Source organism: Podarcis liolepis (genome assembly GCF_965112155.1).
Source record: "Podarcis liolepis genome assembly, chromosome: 8".
Classification (NCBI taxonomy): Eukaryota; Metazoa; Chordata; class Lepidosauria; order Squamata; family Lacertidae; genus Podarcis; species Podarcis liolepis.
This window is the reverse complement of record NC_139560.1, coordinates 9,495,794-9,511,431: the sequence shown is the minus strand read 5'-3', so window position 1 is coordinate 9,511,431 and position 15,638 is coordinate 9,495,794. Positions and strand designations below refer to the sequence as shown.

The 15,638-nt window shown below is 43.1% G+C and overlaps 1 protein-coding gene across 2 annotated transcripts in view; it reads left to right on the top strand.

Annotated features, from left to right (window-relative positions):
• Positions 1-15,638, top strand: part of KHDRBS3 (KH RNA binding domain containing, signal transduction associated 3) — a 121,045-nt gene that overhangs the window by 47,474 nt on the left and 57,933 nt on the right. For both annotated transcript variants that reach the window (XR_014529097.1, XM_083516931.1), the window contains exons 2-3: positions 410-531; positions 11,430-11,546. Coding sequence is in view for 1 of the 2 variants with exons in the window: in XM_083516931.1 (XP_083373057.1) it covers positions 410-531; positions 11,430-11,546 (239 nt within the window). In the remaining variant the exon portion in view is untranslated. The remainder of the gene's footprint in view (positions 1-409; positions 532-11,429; positions 11,547-15,638) is intronic.

The following is a 15,638-nucleotide window of genomic DNA, read 5'->3' as shown; positions in this document are numbered from 1 at the left end:
TTATATAACCTCAAATCTTTGGCCCATGTGATTTCCATGAGGACAGACAGCCATAAATTGCAGTGAAATCTGGGATTCAACAGCTGTACTTTGCTCTCCATTGCTTAAATCAAGACAATGTACGTAAGGAGAAGGAGCATAGCAAAATGCAGTGGTGCATCCATGCAGATTACATCCACGGCACCCCCTGTTAAAGCGACCAAGTATTAAATGATTTCTGAAGGTGCTTCTGTCAGCCACAGAACAGAGTGCTTGACTTGATAGACAAACAGACCAGATTCCTGTGCTGCGTACTGTGAGATTTTTCAAAATTGCCCTGAAGAAAAACTTTTACGTAAATCAGAAGACAAGTTCAAAGCAATTAGGGGGAAATTAACGCTGAAAACGAATTGTGTTCTCTCTGTTGCAGAAATTGAAAAATTCCAAAAAGGGGAAGAAGGCAAGGAAGAAGAAAAGTACATTGATGTAGTGATTAACAAAAACATGAAATTGGGACAGAAAGTATTAATTCCAGTAAAACAGTTTCCCAAGGTAAGTTCAGTGTCATTAAACACCACCTGTTTTGCTTCTGATCACTTTGGATGTTACGGGCAGTTTTCTTTTTATTTAAAGCAGCAGCATCCAAGTGGACCCACAAGAAGAAGAAAAATCCACCATAGGGCATTTTCTTTATTTGGCAAAAAACTTGTGCAAACGTTCAACTTTTGCAGAACTGTTGTGGGGTGGGTGTGTGAGAAGAGAAAACAGAGCAAGAAAGAGAAAACACGCTTTGCTGATAGTGAAACCCTCTGTGTCTGCATCTTACTTAATAAGATGGTGTGAGAAAGGAAGCAGAGTTAGGTGCAGCTCCAGTGTCAGGTTGCACTGACACCTCTTGGGGCGCACAAAACTACAATGGCTGCACCTGGATCTTTGCAAATACAAAAGCTGGCCATTAGACAGGTAGGTCTGTCCTCGTCCGAAACGCACAGGTTCATTTCCAGGCCCCTCAGAACTGTGGGAGAAATCCTCAAGTTCTGTAGGCTCGAGAAAAAGGCGAACCTGATTTTGGCTGTGTAAAAACTTGCAACGTTAAGATCCAACTCAATACGTTATTATGGGAGTTCTGTAATCTAAACCCAAGAGTGGGGAACCTCCTTATGTTGAGGCCCACTCCTCTTTCTCTCTCCCGTTCCCTACTGGGAAGGGGCAGGTCTGAACTGATTGCTTGCAAAGAGCTCTTTCAACCCCACCCAGTTCCTTTTTGGCTTTTTTGCCACACCCCCCCCCAAAAAGAATTCTCCACTCTTAGACATTAGGCAAAGGGCTGGATGGAATCACTTTGGTACCGTATTTTCCGGTGTATAAGACGACCCCCTAACTTTTCCAGTGAAAATATAGAGTCTGGGATATACTCGCCGTATAAGTCTACCCCTCTTCCAATGCACACCAAATAAAAATTAAAAAACCAGTGTCCAGTCCGGCTCGGAAATCCGCTCTACTTCCCAGTGGCTGGGGGCTTCTGGGGCCAATTTTGAAGCTTATTTCTGCTTCATCTAGAGAGCTTGGTGTCCTCTGATTTCATTTGCTGTTGTTTTATCCTTTGGTGGGGAGTTGCTGCAGGAGCTGCTGCTGTAGCTGGCGTATAAGACGACCCCCGACTTTTGAGAAGATTTTCCTGGGTTAAAAAGTAGTCTTTTACCCCAGAAAATACAGTAAACTTGTAAGGCCACATGCAATCTTTTGCTACTACCTCATTAAAAATATTGTTATTATTATTACTATTTAAATTTCTATACCACCCTTTATCCAAGGATCACAGGGCAGTTTACAATAAAAATAAAATTAAGGTGAAATTATAACATGTATATCTTGATACAACAAAATGAGGCTATTTTGCCTTATACAACCTGATAGGTCACTTTTTATTTTACAGGGGTATTTTGTTGTATCGAGCTGGGTACTGATTCCTTTGTAACGAATAAATTTTTGCATGAATATTAGGTTTTTTTAAAAAAACAACAAACCAGCCTTTTGGACCCTTTTTGCCGACAGTGACTCTGCTTCAGAAATGAGTTTTGTTGAAGTTCCAGTGCCCAGGCTGTTTGCAAGCTCACTTCTGTCGATGAGTGAACACTGCAGATGAATTATGCAGTTGGAATTATTATGAGAGCAGTCCTATAGCAAGGTCAGCAAGGAGCAGAGGGTTAGGATCCAGCAGACCTGAGAGTTGTTAGATCAGAGAGTGGTTTGAACCTAAACCAGCCTTAGAAATTCTCTTTAGCCGTCATTAAATGAAACTCATTCATCCCATCTGTAGCCTGCGTTTCCTCCCGGGAGCTCTAGGTGGCATACATAATTCTCCTCCTCCCCATTTTATCCTCATAACAACCTTGTGAGGTAGACTAGGTTGAGAGTGAGTGGCTGGCCCAAGGGCACCCACTGAGCTTCATGCCTGAAAAGCTATTTGAACCCTGGTCTCCCAGGTTCTCGTCCAACTCTCCACACTGATTCTTCTGCATGGCAGTAGAATTTCCTGATTTGGTTGTTCTTGCCTTGTGATTGAGTATATGAGTTGAAGGCCTGTCCCTTGGCTCTTCTTGGTTCGGGGAATAGATCTCCCAAGAGAATCTCTCATAATGTGGAAACAACCTCCCTATTTGCTGAAGAATTATTTGGGAGCAATTCTCCTGCTAACTAAGGGGCTCCCTCAATTTCCTTCAGTGAGTCATGTCATTCTTCGCGTCTTGCATTTTTAGTCTCTTTTGAGGATGCTGGAATAGATGGGTGGTTTTCACAGTACAGGAAAGCAAAGAACTGGGGTGTCCCAAGGATCTGTAGCACATTTTTATAATAGCAATATGGGACATACATTAAATATTGAGACCGGAGACTATTTACTTATTCATTAACGAACTGGAGTCAGTACTAAGCAGCGAGGCAGCCCAGTAACTGAAACATCTATGCTGAAAAGTTATATCCTTTTTATGCTGGTTTTAACTATTTGGGTTTTCTGCAAAGTAACCTAGCATTAATAGTTTGGTGAGGGCCCATAGAATATTCTCTGTTTGGGATGCTTAGCCCAGAACTGCAGTTCCCAGAGTTCACATTAAACCAGTTTTAAGTCTTTGGCAGCCTTCTCCAACTTGGTTCTTCTAGATGCTTTCGGCTCCACTTCCTTCAGCCCTGAGCCAGCATTACCAAATGGTAAGAGAATATGGGAGTTGGAACTTCAAAACATTTGCAGGGCATCAGGTGGGGTAGCTTGGTCTATGGTACAGATACACCCTAAGAGTTGTTAGGTCTTTAGACATGTTGTAATTGAGCCACCCCAGAAGCTTATTTCAGGTCTCCTTTGTGCCAGTTATTTCTTAGGAATATTGCTGACACCTGAAGAGATGAGTACACAAGATGACTGTTGTTCATTGTTTTAGTGTTATGTGTACTATAGCTCTCCATCATTCTTTGAAGAAGAGTTCCAGCTTCTGTAGCATCTGATGCATCCCAGTAATAAGTATCAAGTGAGCAACATGAACAGGATATCTCTATTGATATCAAAGGGAATGCAAGTTCAACAACTGCAATTAATTATGCATTGAAATCTATATTTTAGATTGTAAACACTATTCACAGGGCTGTGGTTATGTGGGAAGACTGCAAAGAGCAGCATCATTATTGCTGTGTATCTTCAAAAATGAAAAAGAAAAAGTCTTGGCTTTCCAAATTGCTTGCATCAGTAACAGAGCTGAAGTTTAATATTTCCTAATTGATATTTTGGGTCTGTATGAATGTTCTGCCTTCAGATTTATATCTTAAAGTAGCTACTTGACATTGTGATATAGATTTCTTGCATGGTTTACTGTAAATGAATAATTCCTCATTTAGGAATGCATTGAAGATTTATTTATATTGCTTTCCCTTAATAGCATACCTGGCTGTGTATTTCAGACGGCTCTATTACTGCAAAAGAAGCCTTGTAATCATTAAATCATGACAGGGTTTGAAATATATTGACCACTGTTCCATTAAACTAAAAAGCAGATCTTTATGTAAGTTAACTATGGAGCACCATTTTAAGCTATGATTGTTTTCTAATAAAATGAGGGAATTGTTGACAAGGCAATACTGATGTCTGGAGGGTTCCTCCCCCCCCCCGGCTATGGTGCTTTTACTAATTGTTTGAGGCTACATCTACCAAAAATAAAAACCAACAACAGCTTCCCTTACCAAAATGTCATTACTTCCCTCAAAGAATTCTGGGCATGAAGCTTGCTAATCTTGAAGTTTTGTTGGCTCCCCTGTAATTCCTAAAATTCCATGGAGAGGTCATGATAGTTAAGAGCCTGTGCAAATAGAGTAGACTGTGGGATTGGGCCATTCCCTCCCCTAACTGCTCCTTGCTCACACCATGGTAGGCTGTGGTTAATGGTTTATCATGATCATTCAGATCATTCCCTCATCACTCCCCCTGAAGGACCAGGTGCGCAGCCTGGGAGTCATTTTGGACTCACAGCTGTCCAGGGAGGCGCAGATCAATTCTGTGTCCAGGGCAGCTGTCTACCAGCTCCATCTGGTACGCAGGCTGAGACCCTACCTGCCCACAGACTGGTTCACCAGAGTGGTGCACGCTCTGGTTATCCCCCGCTTGGATTACTGCAATGCGCTCTCCGTGGGGCTACCTTTGAAACTAACTAACTAATCCAGAATGCGGCAGCTAGACTGATGACTGGGTCTGGTCGCCGGGACCATATAACACCAGTTCTAAAAGATATTCACTGGCTCCCAGTATGTTTCTGAGCACAATTCAAAGTGTTGGCGCTCACCTTTAAAGCCCTAAACAGCCTTGGCCCAGTATATCTGAAGGAACGTCTCCACGCCAAACGCTCAGCCCGGACACAGAGGTCCTCCTCCAGGGGTTTTCTCCTGGTTCTTTCACTGCAAGAAGCAAAGTTACAGGGAACCAGTAGTGGCGCCCACCCTGTGGAACACCCTCCCGTCAGTTGTCAAGGAGATAAAAGAACTACACAACTTTTAGAAGACATCTGAAGGTGGCCCTGTATCAGGGAGCTTCTAATGCTTCATGTTTTACTATGTTTTTATATATGCGGTAAGCTGCCCAGAGTGGCTGGGGAAACCCAGCCAAATGGGTGAGGTATAATAATAATTATTTATTAGCTCCTTGTGAGAAGCGAACAGGAGCAAGCAAACCACAACCCTTGGCTTGAAGTTGGATTCAAACCAGGGATCATGGTTTGTTTTGCTCCAAAAACACTTGAAGTCAAGGCTGGGTCTTGGCTAAACAAAGGATTTTGTTTGTTCCTGCCTGCTAGCAGGGAAGAAGAATGTGGGAGTGATGCAGGGCCAATCTGCAGCCCTAATTCCTTCTCCCCTTTACCCTGTGTCAGTAGGGCATCTGGTGTTAATGTCAAAACTTTTTTAAAATGAAGAAGCTAGCATTGAGTGACCCTGTAGTTTCATTGGCCAAGGATTAATGTTGGACACATGCAGTACTGATGAAACAGGAAGAAGGGGAACTTGTGAGTGAGCAGTAAGGAGTTAGGGGAAGGAGCCCATGATCCTGCAACCTATTCATGAGCACCTAGTGGCTATGCTAGAATTACATCTGCGTCAGCCTCGCATGAGCTTAAAACTAGTTTAGGTTTATATTATAAAACTGGCTGAAAAGCAAATTCCGCGGGTCATTTTTTGAGACAGTAAAAGTCTTTACTTCTTTACTATCCTGGTGAGCCTTTCTTACAGCTTGTTCCTACATGGTGACAATCGATTCCCCATGTCATGAAATCTCAAAAGAGGGATTCTTACGCAGCCTGGATAGCTCAGTTGGATGTGCTTCTTTACATAACAGTGGATGCTAGTTCAATGTGTTGATGGATAATACTCAGTCTGAGTTCCTCAAGAAACTTGGATACAAGGCGACTTCCTATCGATCTTCCACGGTGTTTACTGATTAGAAGAGCTTAGTAAGAACATAAAGGTCCTTCTGGATTCAACTGAAGATCCACAAAGTCTAGTGTTCCGTTTCCTGAATTGGGCATTGCCCCTCTGATTCTGGGTGTTCATTCAGCTGTCTCAGCTAATGGCCATCAAAGGTCTCCCTCTTGCCACCTGTGAATTTTGTCCCATTCTTCTTGAAACGTGGCATTATCCTGTGGAAGGGTCAACAATCCATAGGGTGAATAAAAAACTTTTCTTTTGTCTATTCTGAAGAGCCATCTGATCAACTTCATTCTAATTTCAAGTATTATATAAGAAGGGGATTCCCTGGCATCAACTCTCTTCAAGCGGTTGTTATTTTTATACCTTAATTATGCCAACCCAACAGTCATATCTTCTAACCTAAAAAGCTTCAAACGTTTTATCCTTTATAGGAAAGGTTCTCTAGCCCTTTGTTTTTGTTGCTCTTTTCTATATATCTTCTGGTGCTGTCATCCTCCCTTGGAGATTTATTCATTTAAAAGATTTCTTACCCAACCTTCACTGTAAGGTTCCAAGGCAGGTGACAGCAATAGAATATACAATTATGAAAACCAGCTAAAACCATTCCAATAATTAAACCCACCCTGAATGGAACAGGACATTAAGAGAGGGGGTGGCCAGAGCTATATATTGTATTCCAAATGCAGTCACACTGTAGATATGAAATCTGTAGAAATAAAAACCTGTTTCATTACATCTTTCACTGCTGGAACGCTGTTGGAGTCGACACTTTCATTGCTCTCTCTACTGTGCCTCAAAGATCTTCTTCGGTAGTCACAGCCAGTTTAGATAACATCATTACATCTATAAAGTTCAATTCCCCCCATCCCACTATGCATCATTTTGCACTTGTTGAACCTCATTTTTCCTCTTCTTGCATCTTCACCCACTTTGAAGACACACTTCTGGAGTCTCGCAGACTGCTTTGGATTTCATGATTTATTTGCTGGCGTCAGAAAATTTGGCTATCCTACCACTCGCCCTTGACTTCACATTGTTTATATCATTGGCCCCAGTACAGAATCTTGGGGGGATTCCTTTGATTACCACTGTGAGAACTGTTTGTCCTTCCCTCTGTCCCTTAACCAGTTACAAACCTATGAGGCCAAGAACAGGAGCAAGAGAATAGGCACAAACAGCTTTTCTTCTTCTTCTTTTTTAATAGTCTTCTTAAAATGGAAACTAGGGTGTGGGTGGAGAGGCTGCAGAGAATATCCTAGACCTGCACGCAGAAGAGAGTTCTTCCATATGCATAGAGTCTTAACAGGAATGCATGTTTCTTAACATAAATGCACAGGTGCATTTCTCACCATAACGATTACTGATAACCAGACTTATATTGACACAGTTTCAAGTAAACTTTTCTGTTAAGAGGTATTGTGTCGTTCAGGTGACGTCTTGCAAATCTTTCCCCTCAATTACTGCCTGTTGGTATGTTGTGATAGGTCATGAGAATACTGTTTTGGCATCAATTTTACACCACTCTTTCTCTGTTTACACTCCATCCTGTTTCAGTTTACCTTAGTTGAGCGTTCCCCCTATTCATTAGCTGCTGATATTCATATGGGCATGGACATCTGAACCAGGGCTTGCACCAAAGGAACTGATGTTCGTTAATTGTATTGTTTTTCCTCCAACTCTAACATTCCCTTTCTGGTTCTTTACTAGCTGAAGCCCCATAATGGTGCATGTGAAGTTAAGATTAATTACTTAATTATTGGCCTTATCAAGCAACACTTTAACTTTCACAACATTGAGCCACATTTCCTATTTTATTGCCCATGCACCCATTTCGGAGAGATCCTTTAGGAGATCTTCACGGTCCCCTTTTGTTTTTTACCCCCTTGAATAAAGTGACTCATCAGCACTGGTCCCAGTACAAGTCTCTTGCGGGAGCACTACCTGTTAATGATGCATTCTCAGAACTCTCCCATTTAGTAGTGATTCTTGTTCTTTAACCAGTTACTAATACACAAAAGGATACGTCCTCTTCTTTCGTTATCATTTTGAGTGACAGACTTTCTGAACTACTTCTTTCAAAGTCCAAGTATATAGTGTCTACCAGGTCACCACTATCCAAATGCTTTTTGATACTCTGAGAAGCAAAACAGCAAAACAACCCATCCTTCCAAAAACAACTCTTAAAATGTTGGTGAGATGGCGTTGACCTTTGCGGAAACTATGCAAATTCCTATTCATCAAGACTTGTTTTTCTATATGTTGGAGACTCCTTTTTCTTCAATACATTTTGAGCCTGTTTCAGACCGTTTACTCCCAGATGGGTATATATTTTCACGGTCTTGTCTTGAAGGATGGTTTAAAATATTCTCGGTTTGGGGGGAAAAGTCAACCAGTGTTAAGATCATGTACTTGCTGTTACCTTATTTGGATTGCGAGAGGAGGTAAGGTGGGCAGATACCACACCAGCTCAACCACCCTGTGTCAGAGGCTTATGCACTGCAAGTACAACACAGTATAAACTGGTTGATACTTGTCTTGACAGAGATGACCTCCCATTTTAATAATGTTCTTTCCACGGTAATTTGGTTACCAGTTAATGTTGCTACCAACCATTGCCTGTGTCTGCAGTTAAGGGACGTTTCCCCTTAATTTTGCATGCCTAAATTGGCCTGATGTGTTAAGAGAGCAGAGCTCTGTCGGTGCTAGCCTTTTTGAGCCCGCTTCCTCTAGGAAGCCTCCAGGGATTAAGTGTATAGTATCTGCAGAGATCTCTTTACTGACTTCTATTATCCACAGAGGCTTTTCCTCTTCCAATCTACTCAGATATTGAAAGGAGTTGAACTCAATCAGTCACTCTTAAAGGCTTGGTGTACAAAACGGCAGAGTAGCTTCATTGCAAGATATCTCCTAATCTTTTAAACTTGATGGAGCGCTTCCAGAAGCTGCTTGGATGTGGGGAACAATTTGAAGAGGCTAGTGCTAATCCTGTATCAGTTGTTAAGAAGTTTCAGGGCTGGATTTCTTGCCAGTGACAAAGGAGTAAGGGACTAACACAAAAGTTACCCTGGTCCCCTTCGTGGTCAAGTTATGTGCTAACCTTTAACAAGCTTAAGGGAAGGAAGCAGGGAGGGCTGTGGTTAAGATTGCTTCCTTATAGTGATGGCAGCAACCTCCAAAGTTTCATGCTTTTGTGTTTTGAGCATGCACACATGTACCCACCCTGAGTTGGGCATTTTTGAATTACGCTTAGCACTGCTGCAGTTCACAGTGAGCATGTGTGCATCGATTTAGTGGGGAAATGTCATGTGGCAGAATGGGTTGGAACGAGTGCCGCAGCTTCCATTCAATTCCAATCTCCTTAAACTTAGCACACTAGTTTGAGGGTAATCGAGGCTGTTTGGGGCTGCTGTAAACACAGGTACTTCAGCCCCAATGTGAACTCTTAAAAACTGTTCTGCAAGCTTCCCATGGAAGGAGGAAGAGCCTTCTGTGAAAGGTATTTCTTGGTTCACACTGTGGTGCCCACAGCCTGTTCCACCCACAGCTCCTTCCGGTCCCTAGAGAAGCTTCACAAACGTGCTTAATTTTTTTGTGTTTTCGTTTCTTAATTTAAAAATGTAAGAGCAGAAATGCACACATTGTTTTGCCAAACAAATGCAGACGCACTTGATAGCCGCAGTGTTGGTTTCACACTTAAGGAATGAGCGTAGGAGCAAGGCTGACTGCTGAGCCAGTTTTAAGTTAATAATAATAATAATAATAATAATAATAATAATAATAATAATAATTTATTATTTATACCCCTCCCATCTGGCTGGGTTTCCCCAGCCACTCTGGGCGGCTTCCAAAAGAATATTAAAATACTGTGATACATCAAACATTAAAAGCTTCCCTAAACAGGGCTGCCTTCAGATGTCTTCTAAAAGTCTGGTAGTTGTTGTTCTCTTTGACATCTGGTGGGAGGGTGTTCCACAGGGAGGGCGCCACTACCGAGAAGGCCCTCTGTCTGGTTCCCTGTAACTTGGCTTCTCGCAGTGAGGGAACCGCCAGAAGGCCCTCGGTGCTGGACCTCAGTGTCCGGTCTGAACGATGGAGGTGGAGACGCTCCTTCAGGTATACTGGACCGAGGCCGTTTAGGGCTTTAAAGGTCAGCACCAACACTTTGAATTGTGCTCGGAAATGTACTGGGAGCCAATGTAGGTCTTTCAAGACCGGTGTTATATGATCTCGGCGGCCGCTCCCAGTCACCAGTCTGGCTGCCGCATTCTGGATTAGTTGTAGTTTCTGGGTCACCTTCAAAGGTAGCCCCACGTAGAGCGCATTGCAGTAGTCCAAGCAGGAGATAACTAGAGCATGCACCACTCTGGCGAGGCAGTCTGCAGGCAGATAGGGTCTCAGCCTACGTACCAGATGGAGCTGGTAAACAGCTGCCCTGGACACGGATTTAACCTGTGCCTCCATGGACAGCTGTGAGTCCAAAATGACTCCCAGGCTGCGCACCTGGTCCTTCAGGGGCACAGTTACCCCATTCAGGACCAGGGAATCCTCCACACCTGCCCGCCTCCTGTCCCCCAGAAACAGTACTTCAGTCTTGTCAGGATTCAATCTCAATCTGTTTGCCGCCATCCATCCTCCAACCGCCTCCAGACACTCACACAGGACCGTCACCGCCTTCACTGGTTCTGATTTGAAAGAGAGGTAGAGCTGGGTATCATCTGCATATTGATGGACACCCAGCCCAAACCCCCTGATGATCTCTCCCAGCGGCTGCATGTAGATGTTGAAAAGCATGGGGGAGAGGACAGACATAGTTTACTGCTTCGTACGTTTGCCAAAGTTCAAAGCTGGAAGGAAGCCGGGTTCGCACAGCTGGAGAAGAACATCGTGGTTTGGAACCTTAACCACAAGTAGAAGGGAGCTCATGGAACTTTCCCACATCAGCTGGAGGCACCTTGCAAAAGCAAAGCCCACCTGTGAGCTGTATCAGCAGCCCTGCACGTTCCAGCTCACCAGTTCTCATGATCCCAGTTCTCATGACCCCAAGACTATGTCTGTCCAACTTCCATAGAAATCCACGAAGCAAAGGGGTGTGAATTGACTAATGCTGTCTGGATTGGGGGCTGTGGTCTTGTATGGATGCTGCTGCTTTTACGTTCCTGTATTTTTCTTCTTCTTGCCTGTGTCAACTGTACTCTTATGCAGTCTTCTCCTCTCCCGAAACTTTTTAACGCAGTTGCTGCTCAGTGTGGAATAACCACAGAAATGATGGTAGCTTTGTTTTCTGTGTCTTGTTCCTCCCTCCCCTTTTCTCTTTTTCCAGTGGCTCTAAAATTTACAACCCAATACCCTTCTTTATTTTGCAGAAACAGCCAAATGCTGTTTTCAGCAACATTTTTCATACCTGGCATGAATCTTAAGTCACTCTTACAGCTCCTCAGCACTGTGGGTAGTTTTTTATTGCCTTTTTTGTTGTTGCTTATTTTGTCTTTCAGTTCAACTTTGTGGGGAAACTTTTGGGCCCACGTGGCAATTCTCTGAAGCGCTTGCAAGAAGAGACATTGACAAAAATGTCAATATTGGGAAAAGGATCCATGAGGGACAAGGCAAAGGTAAAATTGCTAGCTGAAGATCATTAGTGTGCACTGTACTGCTGTGTGTGCCTTTCCTCACTGTTTCTAGTATAGTCTGGGGAGATTCAAAGCAAACACAAATCAAGGTGTATATTATAACCCCTCCTCTTGAGTTCTGCCTACATGCTGGTCCTCCGTCTATGGTATATATTCCTCACTTCAGAGGAAATCCCCTGTGGCAATACCTTCTTTATGGATGCAGGCAGCTGTATCGCTGGAGTATAATGGCAGGCTCATGGTGGTCTCTGAAACCAGCAGCCGCCCTCTTTACCTGATCACATTAGCAAGGAAGTGGGTGATGTGATGTCACTGTGCTGAATGCTTTCCTGTCTACTCCACTTCAAGGTCTGCCACTTGTAAAGGGTGGAGACAGTTGCGTTGCAGCGATGCCTCATTGCACATGTTGTATTAGCGAGCTTTACCAAGGGAGTGAGTGGGGTTGGAAGAGAGGAAATGTAAGGCTGTTATTTTCAGAATGAGGCACGTTACTCCTTCCTGTATCCAGGAGTGAGGAGGCCAGTAAGTTTATTCCGTGGAGTATTGGGGAGAAGAGGTTCTAGTCCAGCCCCCCTGCACAGTTCAAGAAATCCAGAGCTAGAGCTTGTAGCAAAATACAGATGTCTAGCGGATGTGAAAACACCACTACTATTCCGTAGCAGAAAGTGTTAGTAGGAGAAGGGCTATAGCTTAATAGTAGAGCAACATTTCCATATGCATGTGGTCCCAGGTTTAGTCCCCAGCATCTCCAAAGTAGAAGTGGGACTGTCCTCTGTCTAAAACCTCGGGGAGCTGCTAGCTGGATGGATCAGTGGTCTGACTCTGTATAAGGCAGCTTCCTGTGTTCCTATATCATCCACTCTGTTCATTAGGAACCTATCAATCTCAATCTCACCCACCCACTGCCATTTTGTACCATAAAATGGGCGTTCTTGATTTCTTGTGATTGTTCTAAGACACTCTCAGGTGTGTTGAAAGCATTTACACCCCACCCTTCAGCCAAAAGGGATCTTAAGAGTGGCTTATCAGGCTTGCAGTCTGCAACCAGGAGTGAAATTATGCACCATCTATACAAGTTTGCTTAATTTGAATAATTGTTCAATGCCTTCTGAGATCTGCCTTGTTAGTGTCCATACTATGTGTCCATACTATGTGCTTGAATTCTGCACTGATTCAAATTGTAGAGGCTCTGTGCTCGCAGAAGTATATATCAGAAGTACAGTGGTACCTCGGGTTAAGAACTTAATTCATCCTGGAGGTCCTTTCTTAACCTGAATCTGTTCTTAACCTGAGGTACCACTTCAGCTAATGGGGCCTCCCACTGCCACCACACGATTTCTGTTCTCATCCTGAAGCAAAGTTCTTACCCCGAGGTTCTACTTCCGGGTTAGCGGAGTCTGTAACCTGAAGCATCTGTAACCCGAGGTTACCACTGTATAGTGAATTGCCATTATGATTATTAGAGTGTGAGAGTGTCTTAAGCTCTCGATTGTGTTAAGTCCTACTACTCATTTGCTTCTCATGGAAGAGCTCCCCGTTGGATTGGTTGAAAATCCCGAGTGGAATGATGCTTGGAAAGTTCTCTCTTGTATCTATTACTGGTTTGCCACAATTATAGAACCAGATGTCTAAATCCCACTTCATTGGCTGGACATTTCAAATACAATGCTTTTCAGCGATTGTTATGCTTATCCTTCATATGAATAAGCCAAGTGTCTTTGCAGAAAACAAACAAACAAAACCACTCTTTTTTCAATTTACTTGGCCTATGCACATTACCACGACTTTATTATCTTTTTAATGTGCAGTTTTGTTTTGAATTCTGAGTGCTGCTTTCAGATAATATTGGAACATGCAGGATCGTTCACTAGACTTATCTTTTTCCACTGCTTTGTTTAGTCTTAAATTATTCAGGAGATCGGAGCTTGTACAGCTTCCCAAGGGAGATTATTAGAGTCTAACAGATCTCACCGTTAAGAAGGATTTTGTGATAGCTGCCTTAGATTTCTCAATTTTAAATTTCTTCTTGCTGGCCTTACCCCTTCTGCCTTCGGACGTCCTTAAATTACTCATAAGCAAAGAATTAGCTTCATCTTTCAAAAGCTTACGTCATTATATGCAAGCAAGACAACCTGCTGCTAAATCTGTTGAATACAAATATTAAGCATGAAGACTTTACAACTTTATGCTATAAACAGGAGTGGGGAGCAGCCAAAAAAAAAAGGGGGGGTAATATTGAGGGAGGCTTTCATTTATATATGTTTTGCTGTTCCTTTTATTACCAGCTTTGACAAGTTTCAGACAGCTAATTATGGCGTGTTAATTCCCCCTGCTCTGAATTTGCTAATCAACTAATCAGATTGCTTTGCTTTTCCATCCAATTTAGGCAGCCTGAATGCTCTAAATTTTACAACAAAAAGATTAGTGGCAATAAGCTGGTGCTGATTGTCATTTCTAAGTAACTCATAATTACGACACACCGAGAGCAAACACAAGAGCTTTTTAAAAGTCAGTCAGTCAAAACTTCTATTTGTGGACCTATTCAAAGTGAAAGATGCCAGCTCAAGAGTATTTTTAACACTTGCTAAATAGAACAAGGGATACTGTTATGATACCTTAACATGGCACAGACAAACATGCCATTTCTTTGTAAGTTGGAGAGCCACAGCGCATAGTGAAATATGCTCTGCTTAGTATGTCTGGAGTTGTACATGGCCAGCCTTGACCCCACTCTGAAACAGTGTTCAAGACCCGTTTCCCACTTCTCTCAGTTTTATTTCTTAAAATCTACATCCATTTTTGTTGGTGTTGAAATGAAAAATCTACAGGCAGTATGTTACGCCGTTCCCAGTAAAGAAATAAACACTATTGTTGCCTTACCTTGTTCTGACCCAGTGTTTCCCAAACTTGGGTCTCCAGCTGCTTTTAGACTACAATTCCCATCATCCATGACCATTGGTCTTGCTAGCTAGGGATGATGGGAGTTGTAGTCCAAAAACAGCTGGAGACCCAAGTTTGGGAAACACTGTTGTGACCCATGGGTGCAGCAAGAGATTGTAAAAAGATGGACCAGCCCATCTAACTGCCGTTATCTGATAGTGATTTCTAGGACCACGGGAGCATTTTCCCCCTGGTTCTGAGTTTGCTTATTTTGCCTCTCTTCCCTTGCGTAAAAGTGTGGAACAGACAGGGACATAGGGACCCTAACAGACTTAATCTTGCCGCCACCACCCTTTCAGTTCTCCATGGTTCACCTTTTGCTTAACCAGTATGGATTCTGAGGCTCAGGGGCATCTACAAAGCATCTGTGCATCTCCGTTGCCAAGCAACAGAGGCAAAAAAGATGAAGCAGAGCGGAAGTAAAGTACTTGGCAAAATGGAAAGCGGAAGAAAAAAGTTGGAGCAGAATGAAAGCCGCTGGGTGGGGAGTCATCGGCAGCCCAGGAGGAAAATAGGAAAAAGACTTCCCCAGAGCTGCCAGCTTCTTTTTTTTAAGCTCCGTTCCTTGTGGATGAAGCAGAGGGCAGAACCCGGTGGATCAGCGGGTAGAGTCTGGCAGGTTAGCAGCAGAGCCAAGATACAACCTGACAGGTCATGGGTGAAGTGTGTTGCAATCTTGTCTTGGGTGGTAAAGCCTGTATTTCATTCTAGTTGAACTGCCAGAAGAGTAAGATGCTTGGCTGGTTGGCAACTTTATTGGGCAGCAGCAGGGCAGAAGAGAAATACCGTTTAATTTCCATTTCTGATTTCAAGAAAAACAGAATTACTGGTGTTAAAAGTAGAGTGTTTGTTTATATATATATATATATATATATATATATGCTTTCGTAGATTTTCACGGGTACAGGAATGCAGGTTTTGGTGTCTTCGGGTGTCTTCCCGTGTAAGAGTTGGGGTGTCTAGGCGACGTTTCGACGAGGTCTCACTCGTCATCTTCAGGCTGGTGCTTTCGGCTTCTTGTTACTGGAACAGAGCCTCTGGCACAGGGCACAAAACCACAGCTCGCCCCTATACACGAAGCCAAGCCAGAGCACAACTAAGTGCAGTACAGCCATCTTCTCAGAAAAACTCTTC